This window comes from Sceloporus undulatus, chromosome 1, assembly GCF_019175285.1.
Source record: "Sceloporus undulatus isolate JIND9_A2432 ecotype Alabama chromosome 1, SceUnd_v1.1, whole genome shotgun sequence".
Taxonomy (NCBI): Eukaryota; Metazoa; Chordata; class Lepidosauria; order Squamata; family Phrynosomatidae; genus Sceloporus; species Sceloporus undulatus.
Window position 1 is genome coordinate 72394905 of NC_056522.1, and position 20543 is coordinate 72415447.

Below are 20543 nucleotides of genomic sequence, written 5' to 3' on the forward strand. Positions count from 1 at the left end.
GCCAAAACATTTCATTTCATTCTAATGCCACCAGTAGAAAACATTTCAAAAATGTGTATTTCCTGTGGTTTCCCAACAGAGCTAAACAAACACTCCTATGACTTTCACACATGGTGATGTAACCTGTGCACCTTTTGGATTTCTGATATCAGATTTCCCCAGCCTCCCCCCTCCCTCCTGTCTTGGATTGCTACTTCCATCATCCCTAGACACAACAGCCATGCTAGGTGAGGATCATGGGAATGTAGCCCAACACATCTGGAAAGCACAGAGTTGGGGAAATTTTGGCCTGTTACAGACAGCCAAAATAAAGCTGCTTCGAGTCACAGTGGAGGTATGGTGTTTCAATGATGCATGCGTCCTATCAGTCCAGAAGTCGCACCAAAGCCACGCTCCAGCCCTAAGGACTGGAGTGTGGCTTTGGTGTGGCTTCTGGGCTCTTAGGACGCATGCATCATTGAAACACCATACCTCCACTGTGACTCGAAGCAGCTTTATTTTGGCTGTCTGTAACAGGCCATAGTAAATGAAATTGCCCTTAAAATAACTACAGTCTTCTCCTAGTACCCATATGGCCAGGAAGAGAAGGAAGCCACCTCTATGAATACCCTTTCATACCATCTTAACTGAGAACAACAACCATAGCATATTGAAATGCAGGGCTATGACTAACACTATCATTTTTCCCTTTCTTTCTCCTGCATTATTTTTAACACCTTTGCCTGATGAAGAAGCCAGTGGAGATTCGAAAGCTTGCAACATGTACATTTTGGTTGACTCTATAAAGGTATCACTGTTATGTAGATTTTGAATGATTCTGTACAGTCTTGCTGGTTATAGTTCACGTGGATAGTACCAATTACAGAAATGTACTGATTATATAAAAATAAAATCATCCATATTACATAATAAAACTATCTTCAACACAAAGTATGCTGTCTATGTCAACGTCTAACAGCTAGAAGACCGGAGAGCTTTCAGCCTTCTAATTTATACCCTGCAAAAACAAATGAACATTAAATTCTATGGTTAAAAGGCTGAAGTGAAATAAATCACTACACCACGGCAGGAAATCATGTAATCTCCAGAGGTTGTTGGATTGGAATTATGAGCATGCCTTAAAGCTGGTTATGAGACTTGCATTCAACAGCATCTGGAAGGTTACATGAGTCTCACTCACATCAGTCACAGTTAAACCATTTTAAGAGGAATAGCCCTTTGACTATCTATTTCTAAATATACTTATTCAATATGATTAAAATCTGTTAAAACTTGATAGATCTAAGGGAGCCCACAGACAAGAGGCAAGAAGCAAGAAGCAAGCAGCAAGCCCTCTCCCAGCCCTTGTCAAGCAAGAGATAGCACCTTGTACGACCCACAATGCCACAGCCCCTTTCCTCTCCAGATTGGATGGGCTAAGCAGGACTTAAGATCCCGACCAGCCCCAGTGCCATAGATCATGAGGAAAGATCAGAGCAAAACACTCTTTATGAACATTTAGCCCTGGTGGAACATAAGGGGTCACTTTCTCTACCATCAAGTCCTAACACATTCCTTTTCCTTACAGGAAGACTGCTCAGAGAATAAGAAACCAACATTAGCCTCATCTTGTCTAAAAGAAGGAACTGAACGACAGCTGTACCACTAAGTTTCCAGACTTTTCAGTGCCAGCAAACTTCCAGCCTTCAGCCTAAACCTGATAATAATCTCAGTTAGAACAGACCTACTGCATCCATGGGAAACTGATAAACAAACACTTATGTAAATTTCACTGATTGATTGGGTCTACTGTATTTAGGACTGATTACTGGGTTTAATCCTTAGTTGTACTTCGTAGACTTCTTTATCTTGACTTCTGATATAAAACAAAATATTGCAGCTAATACAAGCCCCACCCCCATACAATTTTTTTCAATTCTGAAGAATTAACAAGATGTTTATGAACTATGACACACTGAAAACTAAATACTGTTTTTAAAAATAACCTTAAGGTAAAAACGAATGTTTTTAAGATACAAAACTCCGATGTATCAACTTTGTTCCATCCCAAGTCCTGTTTTGACTGGCCATATAGTTTAGAATTGATTGTCCTAAATCAGGGGTGAGAATCATGCAGCCCACCAACTGTTATTCGACTACAACTCCCAGTAGCTTTATGCTGCACAGCCAATAATGAGGAATGGTAGGAGCTGCAGTCCATCCACATCTGAAAAGCCACCCGACTCCCACATGGGTCTATATCCAAGTGCTATTCCCAAGTATAGTAATCCTATTGAATCAATTGCTGTATAGTTAATCAACACTTAACATAAATCTCATTGATTTAAGGAGTCGACTCTAGTTGCGACTCACAACTGGATATATATATTGTTTAGTCGAAGGCTTTCATGGCCGGCATCCATAGTTTTTTGTGGGATTTTCGGGCTATGTGGCCATGTTCTAGCAGAGTTTCTTTCTGACGTTTTGCCAGCATCTGTGGCTGGCATCTTCAGAGAATGCCAGCCACAGATCTCTGAAGATGCCAGCCACAGATGCTGGCGAAACGTCAGAAAGAAACTCTGCTAGAACATGGCCACATAGCCTGAAAAACCCACAAAAAACTATATATATTGTTGTTGTTTTTTTACCTCCAAAGCTCTTATTACATTTCAAACACAACATGTATTATTCATGCACTATAAATGATTAAATAACTGTGGGAAAGGAAAAAATGTTTTGAGGGAGAGAGAAGCAATTCTTCAAACTAATCTAGGACTGAAAGATATAGCCGTGTTAGTCTGTAGAATCAATATGTAGAGAGATCTTGTAGCACATTTGAGACTAACTGAAATAAAAAGTTGGCAGCATGAGCTTTCGTAGACTTCAGCTCATGCTGCCAACTTCTTTCTTGTAGTTAGCCCCAAAAATGCTACAACATCTCTCTACATACTAATCTAGGATTGGTATTTCAACCTCTTGAAAAAAAAGTTTTTTTAAAAAAAGGTAATGTTTTTTTCTAACCTACAAAGCAAGTCTAAATGTAACTGTTCCAGTCCACTTTCTGATCATTAATAGCTTCATCAGTATTTTATTAAGGCACTTAAAGGAATAATCTCCTTAAAAGGTTCAAAAATGTGCCGGCATGCAAGTGTACCTCATTCTCATTTTAATGCATTGTAATGGTCTTCTCCCTACTAACTACACAAAGGCTGCCTACAGCATCAGTGCCTAAATTTCATACAGATGTGAGCTTCTCCATCTTGAATATCAGTATTTCACAATTCTCCATTTTCTCCCCAAAAGCTGGTGAATACAGACGTGGAGCAGTCAGTCTTCTTTGTTCCCAACTTTATACAGCATTACAAAGTAAATGCTAGCACTCCCTTTACCTTTTGCAGATTCCAGCAGGATCGAATAGATATGCTGACGAGCAGGGCAGAAGATAAGCGCCTGACCAGGAAGCTCTGTATCATGTTCATCTTCCAGTGTGTTGCTGCATTCAACTTCTCCACCACTCAGGACATTGTACACCATGTAGCTTTCAGCTCTCACATGCTGTTCTTTTGCTATCTGTTCTCGGGTGAACAAAAGATATTATTTGTTTGCTTTGTTGTCATTTTGCCATGTCTTGTCATTTTATACTTTATAGATCTGCAAGTCCAATGGGGATTTAAAAAGAGAAGGACAAATTATCCCAAAACAAAGAACTTTAAGCAATAAAGGGAATGATAATCAAACAAGATGTGTATATCATACACGTGTGTCTATAGAATAGCCGGGGTATAACAGCTGGTGGAGCAGCTGGTAATTTTAGATGCTGGAGTTAATAGTCTTGCAAGGGCCCCTTTAGATAAATGCATTGCTAAAGTTCAGAAGTATACAATTAACATATTTGCTTCCCTTTCTTTTGCTTACCCACTATTCTTTTGCATTCTCAATATGTCAGACCAAAAAAAACCAAACCAAACCCATTGTTTACTAACTCCAATTAAAAAACAAAAGACTGGAGCATGTTGTGATGACCAGCATCAGTCCAATGGAGCCTGGCATTTCCATGCTGGTCTACATGCTGACACCAAATCTGTTTGTTACTGCCCCACATCAGCTGCTGTTCTTTGGCTCTGTGCTGCCCTGGCCTTTGGCCCCTAGGGGTCCAGCCTCACTTGCACCATTACCACCAAGTCAATTTTAAATATTATGAAGAGGAACATGTAGAGCTGAGTTACCTGAACAATCTCCTCATCTAAACACAGAGACCCATCTTGTTTGAGAGAGGATCCTGAATGATGTGAAAAGTCACAAGGGAGCCATGGAGACATCTGCCCTGGTAGGAGGTAAGACTCTATTCCTTTGCAAAATATAGTCTTGTCTAATCCCAAAGGCAACTTCTCTGCCAAAGCAACCAAACTTTCATACGAACGTGGAAGAACTGAAATATAATCTGCGACAGCTAGAATCATGCTAGCCTTTTTATCAGAGCCTTGGCTTTTTGCACAATACGAAGCAACACAATGATTCCGAAAATGTTCCATGGCCCTCTCTGGAACGATATCTGTGCCGAGGAGGCAAGCCAAAAGGGGAAGCTCAGTTACTTGCAGGCCTAACCTGCTGCAGAGATTCTGCCTTGAGTACATGACTGTTACCATCTCATCCAAGCGGAGCTTATTAATGGAAAAATATGGAGACGTGTCATAAATCAGGTAGTCTGTGTCTTCTCCAAGAATTCCCATGCAATTGTTCTGCAGTCCATAAGATGCCACTTCATAGTCTGCCTCTTGCAGTGAACATATTATCTCTTGACCAAGGGTCTTCAAGGCAAAGCGTGTAAAAGTAGCCAACCCAGATGGAATAAAGAACATGCCTCTCCCAGGTTGTTGCTTATTGGTCTTGATAATCTGAAAGATTCTGGCAATTTCTTTGTTATTTTTCAATCTTCGTTTGACCCATTCATGTCGTTTTTTCTGCTCCACCACCCCATCAAAGTAGAATACCAGTTTGATACCAGCTGCTATGAAGACACTTACAAAACCATTCAAACTGGAAATATATTCACGCCACTGGCCACCACAGACCCATGACTCTGGTGTGTACCACTGCCGAAGACAAGACATAGCATCTACCACAAGAACAGGGTTAGAACCAGGATATCTGCTGCGGTGGTTTTCTGCCATTTCTTTCAGGTTTACTACTGTACACACCTCTGGGCAGGCGTTGGTCACAAACCAGTGCAAGCCTCTAACACCCATACTTGAGATATATGTAAAATTCTATTAACAGCAATCTAAAAAAAAAGAAAAGAGGAAACTCATAACACAAGCTATTCTGAGGACTAATGTAAGGCAGGCATGACATCAAGAGACAAAGAGCTCATATACACTCATACATATGTCAACTTCATGTATAAGTTGAGGGCAGGTTTTAGGCACAAAATTATGGAATTTGCTATGACCCATGGATAAATCAAGGGTGAAATTTAGGGGTATGTAAAAGAAGGATGTAAAGAATCAAACAATTTTCAGCCTTTACATTTAATTTGATAATTTTGCCTGATTTTAGCCCAGATCCAGGAAAATTGGGAAAACATAAACAAATGTCTTATTCAGAACCTTCAAGCCCGATTCCCCATCACATGAATAACTGAATAAATGATGGAACTATTCTTCCATGTGGAAATTGATCAGAGATGATTTAAAGTAGAGGATGAGGGGGGGGGGGAGATTAAGGTAGGTTGATCAGTGCAATGAAGTGAAGGGATTCTGGGAGTGTTTTAAGAGGAAGGGAAAGGATGGTGAAGGAGTCTGTGGGTAGCTAGCTGGCTGGCTAGGGGGACCTGAGGGTGGGAGATAAGGATTAGGGTATGTGTGTGCATGTCTTTGTTTGTTGGAGAGCAAGCAAAATTTGAGGTGAATTTGTAAACAGTATGGCAATAATGGGAGGAGGCCATGAAGCCGGTTAAAACAGTGTGTGTGTTTGTGTGTGTGTGTGTGTGTGTGTGAAGGAAGATGTTGAAAGTTAAGCAGGAATGGTGTTGGTGGAGACCTGTATCAGAGACTTGGAATGGGAGCTCTCAGAACAGCTTACAATTATTATTATTATTTTAACTAGACAGTTCCCTGCCCTCAGGCTTACATCTAAAAAAGACACAACACAAAAGGAGAAGGGAATGGTGGTTGGGAAGGGAACAGGTCCAGCAAAGAAAGAGCATGCCTTAAACCGGGAAAAGTTTTCTGGCTTGCTTTTGGACAAGCCACTCCTTCAACCCTCCCTTCCACCATGGCTGATCTGGGACAATCACTCTGGGTGGTTTCTTAGGGACTTCTGGGGCGCCTATGCTACTGAGGTATGGTCGAAGGAGTGGATTGTCCAAAAGCAACCCAGAAAACTCCTCCTCGTTTGAAGCGTATTTTTGGCAGACTTGGCTTCGTGATTCTTTCTTTCCCCAGTTGGGTGGGGTGACCTCAACCCCTATTTTAATACTGATCCATGGACAAGTCAACCCAGGTTTTTAACGTTATTTTTTAGACTTACATTTCTTGATTTATAGTTGATTATATACAGTATGACAAGGTTTTCATGAAGTATTCTGCTACACGGAAAGCATATAGTTAAATATTTGAAAATATTTCTCCATATTTAAAGGCCTTCCTACTTCCTATACTATCAGGTTTTTGCACATCAGGGATCACAGAGTTTGTGCTATGGAAGAAGGTAAAACTAACTCCCCTTTTTAAAAGAAAAGGATTATTGAATCATATGAGCACTATGCAGTTCACCCTCCACATCCACAGATTCCTTATCCACAGGTTCAACCATCCGCAGTTTGAAAATATTTTAAATATATATATAAATTCCAAAAAGGAAATCTTGATTTTTCCATTTTATATAAGGGACACCATTTTAGTATGCCATTGTATTTAATAGCACTTGAACATCCTTGGATTTTGATACCCATAGAGGGTCCTGGAACCAAATCCCAGTGCATTCTAAAGATCCACTGTATATTAAACCTGGGAGTAATGATGCCATATTGATGCCACCTCATTGGAATACAATCACCTGAATGCCCAGTTGGCTATGTGGAAGATGATGAGAGTTGCAGTATAACATACTTTCAAAGTATCAGGATGGTGAAAGCTGCCATACTGCAAAGAGGCATGGGGCTGTATGAGCTGTTCTACATAGTTTATGATATAATCAAACAAAGAGTGGCATAATTCCTCCATGACATAATCAATTGATGTGTGATGGCAAAACTGGACCTCTAGGTGACAGGCTAAATTTCAGCCAGCCAGCCAACCTTCCCATCTGGCCTGCAAATACCCATGAGTGGGACACTACTCTTCCGTAAAGTTCTGCCTCTGGGAAATGAGTGGGAGGATGGCTTACAACAGAGTTGATGCCTTGAGGACTGCTCCTCAAAATGGAGACACTTTGATTTAATTGTCTCTAATCTTTCCCAGTCTGGAAGGTAAAGCTAGCTCCCTATTGAGCCTCCTCCTCAAGGAGCAAGTTGACTGCTTAGTTCTGGTCAAAAAGAGCATTTAAAGATGCCACCTTTCTTAAAACTGAGGAAGACAGTGACATACCTATGTCATTGGCTACAACAATCTTATTTTTACATGCTTTATTTTACTTAAACTGTGTCCAAACAGTCTTGAAAGCTTTGAAGGTACTCCAGCCTGGAAAGGGAAGTCAGAAGAGACTTCTCTCTCTCTCTTTGCAGTGCACATTAATTTGTTGCATGGAGTGGCTGAGAAGAATTTTGAGTCATCTGAATGGTATTCGATGGAACTTGGGAAAGTTGTTCTTGCTGTTGCTAGAAAAATACAGCAAACAGCCTCCTCCTTCTCCTCCTCAATGCTAGATCAGGGTTCATTTCACAGTGACACTGAGGGAAAAAAAACACTGCATGGGAAAAGGAAAGATAGACAATAATGGTACAATGAGTGAGTTCCATTAGTACGGGATTGATCTTCCCATACCCTCTAACTGTCCTGATTTTGCCAGGAATATATCTGATTAATTTTCTGATGTTCCGTGTTTTTAGCTGCTTATAAAATGCCCCCATTTCTTCTCCTCCCTCGTTCCCCTTTGTCCTCAGCTTACTTCAAGAATTGCAAACTGAGATCAAAGGGTAAAGGTTATTTGCACTCAATTGCCTCAGTAGAGGAGAGGAGAGAGGGTGGGGCAGAATCTTGTGCTTCCCAGTTAGCTCAAGCAAAAGCAAACTGCTCCAGCATCTCCTAGCTTCTGTGTTCTTCCTCTTTCACGACTTTTACCACCCTGATGTTGCTGGGTCACACATGTTCTAGTTTTCATCTGTGAAATATTTGAGGGGTAAGTCTTTCATAGGGTGTAGTGGATACAGAACTAGACTTGGGAATGGCTAGGTTGGTTTAGGCTACCTAAAATAGAAAATAGAAAGAAGGAACTCAAATATTACCAAACAATGCAGGCTGGGGTGTTCTGTAAGTTAGTCCAAAAATAAATTTCTTAAGTTCTTGTAAAGACAACTATAGTAGTTCTAGGCACCCAGGGAGGGCAGGATACTTGCGTTTCTTGGACAACAGCCCTTAAAGCTGCATGAGAGACTGCTTTCAAAACTGATTAGACTACAGTGGTACCTTGGGATACGAAATACCCAGGTTACGAAATTTTCGGGATACGAAAAAATCCCATAGGGAATCATTGTTCCGGGTTACGAATGTTTTTTCGGGTTACGAAAAAACTTTTGGTGCTTTTTTCGGCTTTTTCGCACGGAATCGCGGCTTTTCCCCATTAGCGCCTATGGCAATTCGGCTTACGAAGGCTTTTCGGGTTACGAAAGCGGCCGCGGAACGAATTACTTTCGTAACCCGAGGCACCACTGTATTGGAAAACAGACTGTGATAGGCCATTGGATTCTGTTTTTCATGTAAGAAGTTGAAAATCCTACTGAGGATTGACAACACTAAATTAGCTTTTGAACTTTGGGCTATGGATTTATTTATCATATCTATATCTTGTTCTTCCTCCCCACTTTACCCTGGCCTTTAGATGAAATCAGAAAACCATATCCAAACTATAAAATCTGTCTGTCTTTCCCTTCTATTGTCATATATAATCCCAGCTTCCAATCCTTTTCACGCTGTATAAACAAGCCACAATCTACCATGAGCTTTTCCTCCCCTGATTGAAGAATATAGCTTTCAGAAATGGGTTCTAGTCCTCACAAGCATGTATCATAATAATCTCCTCTATCACAATTCAAATTTTTGACTTCTAGAGGCACAGAAGAAGATCCTGACATGGCTTCAGTACATGGCATGATCAGGCAAATATCAGGCAAATATCAGGAGCCCAGAGGGTTCATCTCATCTGACACAAGTGTTCACTTAAAATAAATAAATAAATAAATAAATAAATAAAGGTTGAGTATCTCTTATCCAGAATTCAGAAATCAAAAATACTCCAAAATTGAAATTACAACATATATTACATACATACCAATATAACTTAATGGTATTTTAAGGCAGTCCGCTAGGTAATATAAGAATTCCAAACTGTAATGATGCAAGGCTTTCTTTACCTTGTTTTACATTAGTGAACATGAATTTCTTCCCATTTTAATACAAACAATTAACAAATTCACTACACCTTTTAATTGGGTTGCTGTTAACCTTTCACACTGCTGATTTCGCATATTTTGAATAACAAATTCCCTCCAAGGTGTTACATTTGGTATGCTCTATTCCCAAAAGGTGATAAAGCATTGTTAACTTCAAAAGCTGCATGCAGGTTTACTTCCTAGCCTTACATTTTAAAAATCCCTATCCTTCATAAGTAAGTTACAAGTTCCTTTGCATTGTACAGTAGGCCTTGATATCTGCTGGGGTTTGATTCCAGGATCCTCTGTGGATACCAAAATTCCCAAGGATGCTCAAATCCCATTAAATACAATGGCATAGTAAAATGATGTCCCTTACATAAAATGGCAAAATCAAGGTTTGCTTTTTGGAATTTGTATTTTTTAAATATTTTCAAGCTGAATCAGTGACACATTGTAAATCGCTTAGGGAGTGTGAATTCATTGATAAGCAGTATAGAAACGTACTTGCTATTGCTATAAAGAATCTTTGTATACGAACAGCCAACTGTAATGGACTAAAGGGGAAGAGCTTAATAGGAATCTAGAACTAATATGAAACTGTGTTTTTTCCCCCTCAAAGAGGCTACTGAATCAAATTTCTATGTGAATGAGTTCTTTTCCAGTTCACCCCCCTCCCTTTTACATTTCTAGGTTTGGACACAACACACTTAACTAATTGCAGAATTAATGTGTGCAAAAGTATTCTTAAGCATTTCAATATAATATTCTGTAAGGATTTCAACCTTACAAACTGTTGCAAATACAAAGAATTCACAAGACATTGTCCACTGATTCAGCTCATCACCAGTAAAAATATGTCACACCCTTCCAGTGGGGGTTGGAACCAGGGGTCAATTTTGTTCCCTGGGGCCCTCATGGATTGCCAAAATGGAGTGCCCTCCCAAAATAACAATAACAAAACCAGAAGTGGGTAAAAATCCACTTCGGGTGTGTAAAACAGGCTCCTGCTACCTGCATAAGATACGAATGCCACTCCTGGATGCTTCAAAGGAAGGCAATACAGTGATGGGCAATACAAAAGAAAGCAATACTGTGTTGTGTTTATTTTATGATCAGGAAAAAAAGGTAGTTTGGGAAATCTAGAGAGGTCAAGGACCACAAAAACATGCATCCCCAGCTCCACACTTTGCCCATCCCTCCCTTGCAGGAACTATACTGGCATAAAACAGTGAAATGTCTGTTTTTCTGAAGGGCCCTGGTTTTAATGTCCAGCTGTCTACTACCAAGTTATTACTATATTCCTAGGCCTGCTCTGGTATCACCTCAATAGAACTCCTTGTCCAGGGACGCTCATCTGACCAGCTTCTGGTTCGTAGAAAGACGATCAAGACCTTCCCACCTGGAAATGCATTTATTGCATTCAGGATGGATCTGTACAATTTAGATTTCTACACGTTGTCTTGAATGACTGAGGCCACAGTTTTATGCACATTTTTCTAAGCACCCCCCTCCCCTGGACACTTTGGGATTTACTTCTAAGAAAATATTCATGACCATACTATACCTTTGTTTTATTAACTGCTGGTATTTTGACCAGTTTGTCATTGTATGGTTTTATATTCAACTGCAAGTCAGTATAAAGGCATTGTTTTTGTATGTGGTTACTTTAGTAAGTAACATGGAAAACAAAATATTTCTAATCTGTACAGATGTTCCTAAAATGCGATTCTTTTATATGAACAACATGGGCAATTTTACATTACTGAGCACCTTTAAATACTCTATTATTTATCCAGTGAGTCAACAAATGACCCAGAATAAAGTGTGTTGGTTGTTGTTCATTGCCATCAGATCTAGCTTGACTTAGACTGACTCTATGAATGAGAGACCTCCAAATCATCCTATCATCAACCCTGCTTAGGTCTCAAAGATTCAAGAGCCGTGGCTTCCTTGATTGAGTCTATCCATATGGAACATGGTCTTCTTTCTTTCCTACTGCCTTCTACTTTACCAAGCATTATTATCTTTTCTAGTAAGCAGTGTCATGATATGTCCAAAGTACAACAGTCTCAGTTTAGTCACCTTGGCTTCTAGGAAGAGTTCAGGCTTGATTTTCTCTATGATTAATTCATTTCTTTTTAGCAGTCCATGGCACCACATTTCAAATGAGTTTATAGTCAGTCCTCCCCATTTGCGGGTTTAACTTTTGCAGATTTGATTATTCACAGATTATTTGCTTCCACATTTGCTGCTGCCCTGTGCCATTTTAAACAGCGATTGCACACTTTGTGAGACTGAGAGACTGCAAATGAGGCTTGTAAGTCCCCATTAAAAATTACTCATGGCAGCAATGGAAGCGGTGGTAAGTCATGTCAGACACCCACTTCTGCATTTCAAAGGAACCCAGCTTCCCTAAGGCATCCAGGGTGTGGAATCTGCAGATTGTATTTTTGTGTGTGCGTATGTGTATGTGCATGTGTTAAATATGGTCTGGGAGGCTAGAGATTTCCCACTTTTGTGTGGGTCTTGCATCCCTAACCCCAGGGAATGTGAAGGACTGACTGTATTTTCTTCCAATAGGCTTTCTTCAATGTACAGCTTTCATAATCTTGCATAGTCATGGGAAATATGATGGCATGGACTATCTTAACTTTAGCTTGTTGTTGTTGTGTGCCTTCAAGTCATTTCTGACTTATGGTGACCCAAGACAAACCTGTCATAGTGTTTTCTTAAGTTTAGTATACAATTATACAATTTTATGCTTCAGGAGCTTGTCTTGTTCCTTCAGAACTAGCCTTCAAAGTCCTAATATTCTGATTTCTTGACTGCAGTCTCCATTCTCATTAATGACTGGGCCAAGATATGGAAAATCTTGAACTACTGTATTTTAATGTATTCATTTTCTGCTTTATAGTTAGGTAAGTAATCTGCAGTCATTATTTTTGTTTTCTTCATGTTCAACTATAAACCAGCTTTTATACTTTCTTCTTTGACTTTCTTAAGTAATCATTCCTATCCTTAGCTATTTTCTGCTAATAGCATGGTGTCATCTGCTAATCTTAAATTGTTGCTGTTCCTTCCTTCAATTTTCACATCTCCTTCCTCAAAGTATAATCCTGCATTAAGTATGACATTTTGGTGTACAAGATAGACACACAGAGTGATAAAATACAGTCTTGCCTGACTCCCTTGCCAACTGGAAACCACTCAGTTCCTTTAGATTCTGTTCTGATCACAGCTTCTTGTCCTAAGTACAGGTTACACATTAGGATAATCAAATGTTGTGGCATATCTGTCTCTTTAACAGTGATCCAAATTTTTGCATGATCTACACAAAGGCCTTGCTATACTCTATAAAGCTCAGGCTGATTCTCTTCTGAAATTCTTTGGTGCATTTCATTATCAATGTATGTTTGCAATACGATCTCTAGTGCCTCTTTACTCCCTGAAGGCAGCTTGGCTATCTGGCATTTCTCACACCATATAAGATAAAGGCCTTTGTTATAGAGTTTTGAGCATCACTTTGATCAAAATGTGTAGAAGTTATTGTCAAACTTTCACATTAGATCTGCAGACCAATGGTGAATTCTTCATATCCTGAGCAAAACAGGAGTTTGAAATTATTTGCTGATAGACAGTTTTTTCTCAGTTTCTAGAATTGTTTGAGTCCTGGTTATTGCCATGTTTGCAAAGGAACACAGCCTCCTTGGCCATTTCTTGTGGCAGATAGCTTTCTGCACTTACAGCACAGATGTTATCATCTTTCCAACATGTACAACACTGATCAATAGATCTCACTAAATCAACAGATTTACTGTACTGATTTAAAACGACTGTCATCAAACAGGAACATCTACAAAGCTGCTTAGATAATGATAAGTGACAAGCAAAAGATTTTATTCAGACAGTAGCATAGCACAAAAGTTATTTTTAGCCCCAAGTTGGACAACTGTGGACCTCTAAAATATTTTGGGCCTGGAACTCCCATCGGCCTTAAAAATCAGGGGCAATGGTGGTGAGAAATTATAGGAAGTGCAGTCCACAACATCTGCAGGGTCACAGGATCCTCCCTGCTTTAGCCCTAAGCAAAAACGATTCCCAACCTTAGCCTAAAATCTATAAACCACAATATTAAGAATGTTCTTCACACCAAGTACTGTGAGGATGAATGGCATTTAGCATTTACATTTCTATACCGCTTAATGAACTCAGCACTCTCTAAGTAATTTACAATGTGAAAGCCAATTGCCCTCCACAAGCTGGGTATACATTTTATTAACCTACGAAAGAATGGAAGACTAAGGTGCGTTACAGACCGCCGAAAAGCAGCGGCCTGTACCCGCCCCTTTCCCCGGGGTATCGTGGCCTCAGTGGTCAGAATGGCAGCCGCTGAGGCCCCGATCCACTGCTTTCCAGGCCGCAGGGAAGCGGCAAAAGGCTGCTTCCCTGCAGCCTGGAAAGGGGTGTCCTTGGGGCTTCAAGCCCCAAGGACACCCCGCAGCAGCGGGGAGGAGGAGAAAGGGGCTGCTTGGCCCCTTTCTCCCTTGCGTTGCTGGGCGCAGCTGTCTGAAGGCTGCGCCCAGTGACGCAAACCAGCGACACAAACCAGGAAGGAGCTCCGAAACGGAGCTCCTTCCTGCTCTGCGCAAAGGGCACACTAAGCGCCCTCGCGTGGAGCGACGACGTCATGTCTGCGCTGCCCCGTATAGAGGCGGTGTGGTCGTGACGTCGTCATGGCGGCCCCCATGTAGATGGGGCGCTGCCATTTTGTATGGACTCAGTCCGTACTAGGGTTAGGGGGTTGCGGAAGCACCGCACCTTCCTAACCCTAGTACAGACTGACTCCGTACTAAAAGGCCCGTCTGTAACGGGCCTAAGTCAACCTTAGAGCCCTGGGATCCAACTCATAACCTTGTGGCTGCAGTACCAGCATTTAACCACTGTGCCACCAGGAATGAGATAAGAATTATTATGTAGGTCTGCCAGCTGTTTTATGATCTTGACTTCCCTTATCCTTGGCAGATATTACCTGCGTATGTTACTACATGGTAAAGTTTATATCCATTGAAAAAACTGCACATGCCAATTTCTGCTGATCAAACTGTTGCTAAAGAACAAAGGATGAACCACTTTCTCCCTCTGGAGCAACTCCTAATTCTGAATGTTAAAATTTCTATACAAGCCAATACTGTTGATATGTCTCAAGCCAACACTTTGAACACAATGCTCAAAAACATACAGTGGATAGATTCAGCGAGAGAACCTTTTAAATTGCAAGAGGGTGACTATACAGCAGCCTGTTTATCAGGAGTTGGGGACTTTGGGACCTCAAGATGTTTTGATTTATAGTTTCCATCAACCATGCCTAGCATGGCCTATGCTAAGGAACTGTTGGAGTGGTAGTCCAAATTATTAGGAGAACTATAGATATCCTATCCTTGTTGTATATGCAACCTGATCCCAATTTATTTTCTCCTTAATGAAGCAGGGTTGAAGTGTTCATCGCTAGCTCAGGGACAAGCTGGAGCCACTACTACTGGCCTACCTTTAAATAGTTCAAAGCAGTTAACTTACTGGTAGTTTACTTAACAACAGTTCTGACTATGAAGCTGTGGATGGCAGAGATTTTCATGGGATGGGAGGCATTATTTATTTATTTATTATTTATCTTCCACCTTTCTCCTACCTCTGTGCCTCAAAGTGGCTTACAAAGTCAACATACAGCTGAAAGTACACATCATACAGAAGTTAAAATATTACTATCAACAAAATTTAAAGCAATTAAAAGAAAAACAACAACTGTAAACAGCAGATTGGGTTATTAAAGGCCCTTTCCCCATGACCCATCAGCGCTGAAAATCTTGGCTCTTGCCAAAACAAAAAATGTCTTCATCTGAAGAATAGCAAGAGCACTAGTCTAGCATCTCTAGGAAAGGAGTTCTACAGCATTGGACCAAGTATTCTATTTTCCCATGTTCCCATGTGAGGGTGGTTAAACAGAAAGATGGGCCTTCTCAAAAGATCTAAAAACATAGACTGGCTCACATGTTGAGATACAGTGTGCCAGACAGCCTGGCCCTAAGCCATACAGGGCTTCACAAATCATAACCTGTACTTTGAATTGTACCCAGAAACAGATGTAACTCAGAAATGGCTAGTGGAGTTGTTGCAGGAGAGAAGCTGTCTGCCAGCACTAGTTAACAATCTGTCTGCAGCTCTTTGGATCAACTGAAGCTTCTACGCACTCATCAGAGGCAGCCGCCCATAGAGCCCATTATAGTAATCCATATGGTATGTAACTAAGGCATGTGTCACTGTGGCCACATTTTTTACTTGTGAAAAATGTATAGGGGAGGAATTCACACTTAATGTCACAACTCTCCCTGGGCTGCATACAACTGTCCCTAGGGGCCACGGCTTGTTCCTATTCTGTACTCCACAATAGTTAAAGACCTTAGTGACAGCTGTCTGCAAGTATGAAAAGGAGGAAGAGTGGGGGAGAAAAAAAGGAATATGGCAGCACCTTTAAGACTAACTATTTTTTTTTTTTACTTTAGCATGAGCTTTTGTGGATATAAACCACCTCTTTGGATGCAATACATAGTGATACTAAAGCCTCAGGTATAAAGCATATTTATACAATTGTGGTAGTGGGACAGAATATAATCAGAGCCAGATCTGTGGATAAGGTAACAGAATTATCTTAGGATGTGTGAAAAAACACATTCCTGAAGGGTGTCTAGAAGCTAAGGGTTGCCACTAAAAAGCAGAACTTGGCCATCTCTAATATAAGAACTTTTATGCACCTTTCTATTGAAAAAACTCTATGTTAGAGATAAATTGGTGTATGCACATCACTTTTAGCATGCAAACTAATTCAGCATGCAAAGTAATTATGCACATTATATTCATGTACTAGTTGAAAAAAATAAAAGATAGTGACTTGAAAATGTGTGCGTGGTAAGTGCATGGGCTGAGCTATAGATTTATATCTCCCTGGTTTAGCCTGAACACTTTATCCTAGCCTTATAAATAAGCCCACAAAAGATACTAGCTAGAAAACAATCCATTAGCTGACTGGAAGAAGAGAGACAGATATCTAGATCTTGAAAAAATCACCTTCTGGAGTGTGATTCCCAGAATCTCTGAGCTAGCATGACCAGTTTACAAAGTCCAAAGAGGTAACTTCTCCAAGCACTACAGAACTCAAACCTTTTCTCCTAGAGTTGTGTTTCTATACTACAGGACTGAGCAGCATAATGGTCCCCTGCTTATGTTATTGAAACTCTTACTGTCCCTCATCACTGGCTGTGCTGGCTAGGAGAGATGCAAGTTAAGAGCCCAGCAACATCTGGACAGCTACAAGTTGCTGATCGCTGCTATAATGCTTGGAGAGAATGGCACTTCCCTCCTCTGGCAGTTTCCTTGGTTTTTATGATAGGTGCACAGGAGGAATGGAGCCTTCACTCCCTTGCCAGGCTGCTTACTTGCCCGCGTGCAATTCCTTGCCACCAAAGACTACCTTCTGTCCAATAATCCCCACAGCTTCTCAAGTCTGCAGTCTAGAAGCAAAACAAATCTTATCAGCGGTGTCATTATTCTTCTCTATTAGTGTGTTGTAGCAGTTTGAGTGTTAGATTGCAATTCTGGGGACCAGCTTTCAATTCCCACTAGGTTCGCCCTACAGTCAGCAGAAGTCTGAAACAACTTGAAGGCACACAACACACAAACGCTATTCATTGCCACCTCTCTAATTTAAATACTGGACTTCATTTCTTAGTAGAATAAAGAGACAGTGCATGGCATATGTGCTCTTGTCATCCCCTAGCCAGCCACAGCTAGGATTGCAAGTGGCAAGAGGAAATGCTTTCATTATGTTTAGTCTGTTTGTTTTTCCAGAGGCTTTGTCCATAATAGGTAGAAACATTATGATGGATGATGCTTGGGCATATTTCTCATAAGAACCAAAATCCCAATGGGCAGCATTACAGATCACATGAATCACACAGTGTGTTTATTCAAAGCCATAGCCATAGCCATGTTAGTCTGTAAAAACAGTATGCAAAAGGATCTTGCAGTCCTTAAGACTAACTAAAAGAAACAATCTGGTGGCATGGGCTTTGGTATCAAAGGAAGCAGATTCAAATCTAGGAAAGTTCATGCTACCAGTATCTTTCTTTCAGTTAGTCTCAAAGGTGCTAGAGGTTGAGTTCCCCTTATCCAGAATTGTGATATACAGTACTGTACTTCAAAAACTAAAACTTTTTTCATGGGTGGCTGAGATAGTGTCACCATTGCTTTCTGATGGTTCAGTGTACACAAACGTTGTTTCATGCACAAAATTATTTAAAATATTGGATACAATTACGTTCAGGCTATGTGTAGAGAGTGTATTTGAAACATAAATGGAGTTTGTGTTTAGACTTGGGTCCCATCTCCAAGATATCTCATCATGTATGTATATGCAAATACAGGTATGGTCTGCTCTTCGTGTCTATGGGGGATTCGTTCTGGACCCCCTACAGATAAGGAAAAAACACGGGACCTTGAGTCACATGGTCTTTAATGGTGGCCATGACATGCACACTCATTGAAAGCAATGGGGCTTGCCTTCCAGATGTTTAAATCCAGATGACAAACCTGTGAATATCAATAGCCCACTGTATTCCAAAACCCAAACACCTGTTGCTCTGAGTATTTCTGATAAGGGATGATACAAGATTATATGTACAAGATTCTATGTATAGTGTGTTTATGTGTTTGCCAGCAGGACAGACCAGAAATAGGCCAACAGGTTGTCCAACATACAGCACTATCAATTTCATGGCATTAAAGAGCCAAAAAGGGAGACTTTAAGGGCCGTATTGTTGTGGCTGTTAACTGCCCTCAAGTCGGCCTCAACTCATGGTGATCCTGTGGATGAGACACCTCCAAGTTTCCCTTGTCCTCAACCTCCCTGCTCAGGCCCTGCTGGCCCAGGCCCATGCATGTCCTTTTCCTCTCTTTCGACTGTCTTCCACCTTTCTGAGCATCACTGCCTTTTCTAATGATTCATTTTTCCTCATGATGTGGCCAAAGTATGACAGCCTCAATTTAGTCATCCTGGCTTCCAGAGACAGTTCTGGCTTGATCTGTTCAAGGACCAGTGGCGTCACTAGGAGGGTGCGGACCACCCCAGGTGACATCCAAAGGGATGTGTGTGTGTGTGTGTGACACCACTGCTCCTTAAACACCTACCTTTCGGCAGAAACACGCTGTGGCATTCACCTGCTTCCCTTGGATAAGTTGAGTGTAAGGGGCATTTAATGAAGTATGTAAAAGATGGGGCAATCTGAACAACCTTGCCAAGAAAAAACCTCCAGGATGAGTTTGCCTTAGGGTTGCCATAACTTGGAAATGACTTGACGGCACACAACAACAAGGTGAACCTATCATAGGTTTTCATGGCAGGTTTCTTCAGAGGGGGTTTGCCATTGCCAGGTTGAGAGTGTGTGACTCACCCATAGCCACTTAGTGGGTTTCCATGGCTGAGCCAGGATTTGAACCCAGGCCTCCAGAGTGGCAGTCCACACAGAGGCTGCATCCACACTTGAGAAGTAACCTGGTTTGGCACTGCTTTAAGTCTTTGTCTGGCTCAAGGCTATGGAATTCTGGGAGTTGGGGCCCCACAACAAACCCCAACTCCCAGAATTCCATAGCCTTGAGCCAGATAAAGACTTAAAGAGGAGCCCTTGCCTTCTTCTAAGAGAGAAGCCAACAGCACTGACCCAGCCTTCCGCCGCTTCCTTCCCCGCTGCGCCGCCTCCGCTCTGAGTGACGGAGTCTGCGCAGAAAGGTCCGGCTCCCCATCGCCTTCCATTCCCCGCCGTCCATTTGCGGGGCAGCCACTGAGGGAAGGCCGCAAGCGCCCCTTTCCTACTAGTGCTTCAAAGGAGTCAGAGAGAGGGATGTCATATTGAGGAGGGAGGGAGCGAGCTTGTTTTCTGCTGCTCCAGAGAACAGGGCATGGATGGAGCAAGGGACTCAAACTACAGGGAAAAAGAGATCCCACCTCAACATTAGGAGGGGCTTCCTGACAGCGGAGTCTCCTTCCTTAGATGTCTTTAAACAGAGGCCGGATGGCCATCTGTCAATGGGGATGCTTTGATTGAGAGTTCCTGCATGGACTAGATGGCCCTTGATGTCTCTTCCAGCTTTTATGGTTCTGTGATACGGATCCTGGGTCTGTGGTGCTGATGCACTTTGACCCAGCCTCGCAAAATATGGGGGGGGGGGGGGGCTCTCACAACTCTTGCCTCTTACCATTGGCATCTGTGCTGCCTAGACTTATCAGATCTCAGCCCCTTCCCTCCATTCTTCAGTTCAAGGGGAGGAATCTCATGGTGAGAGTGCAGTCTTGAAAAGTGTATGTATATGTATTTTTCTCATTATTATTTTTAAGACTTCACGCTCTGTATTTGATGCTCAGTGTATCATGCTTAAAGATGTCATCAGGACCCACCCCTGGGATAGCATCAGAAATGGCCCTTAGATCTCCATTTTTGGCCTCCGCCACTCAGGGCCTGGAAGAGTCCAGACCTGAGAACCCTAATCTTGTCACACTGTTGGGCAGAACACACATCTCTTCTTGAAGCCATGAATCTCACCCAGTAGAAATTTGGGGATATGACATCTTTGGACAGCTCCTAGAACCCCTCAGTCAGTACTGCATTGGCCATGCTGACTGGGGGATTCTGGGACTGGTAGTGCGCAACAATACTTTCCCCTGGTACTTTCCCATCCCAGTCTCCATCAGTCCTCTGAGTGACTGCTGCCCCACTGAAGAATTAATGCAGTTCGATGCCAATTTAACTCTAATGGCTCTATTCTATGGAATCCTGGGATTTGTAGTTTGTTGTGGTCCCCAAACTGTGCCCTTTAAGAAATTTTGGACTTCATCTCCCAGAAGCCTCAGCCATGTTGGCCAATAGTCTGG

The 20543-nt window shown here is 41.6% G+C and overlaps 1 protein-coding gene across 9 annotated transcripts in view; it reads right to left on the reverse strand.

Moving 5' to 3' along the window:
* FAM120B (family with sequence similarity 120B) overlaps window positions 1-19446 on the reverse strand; it is a 70053-nt gene extending 50607 nt beyond the window's left edge. For 6 of the 9 annotated variants that reach the window (XR_006101326.1, XR_006101327.1, XM_042444878.1 and 3 more), the window contains exons 1-3: window positions 19336-19446; window positions 4206-5260; window positions 3369-3549 (exon numbers count right to left, since the gene is read on the reverse strand). Coding sequence is in view for 7 of the 9 variants with exons in the window: in XM_042444878.1 (XP_042300812.1) it covers window positions 3369-3549; window positions 4206-5225 (1201 nt within the window). In the remaining 2 variants the exon portion in view is untranslated. Of the gene's footprint in view, window positions 1-3368; window positions 3550-4205; window positions 5261-19068; window positions 19089-19335 lie in introns of those variants that run through there. The other 3 variants (XM_042444881.1, XM_042444877.1, XM_042444882.1) reach the window with 3 other exon arrangements.
* Window positions 19447-20543: the final 1097 nt, after the last annotated feature.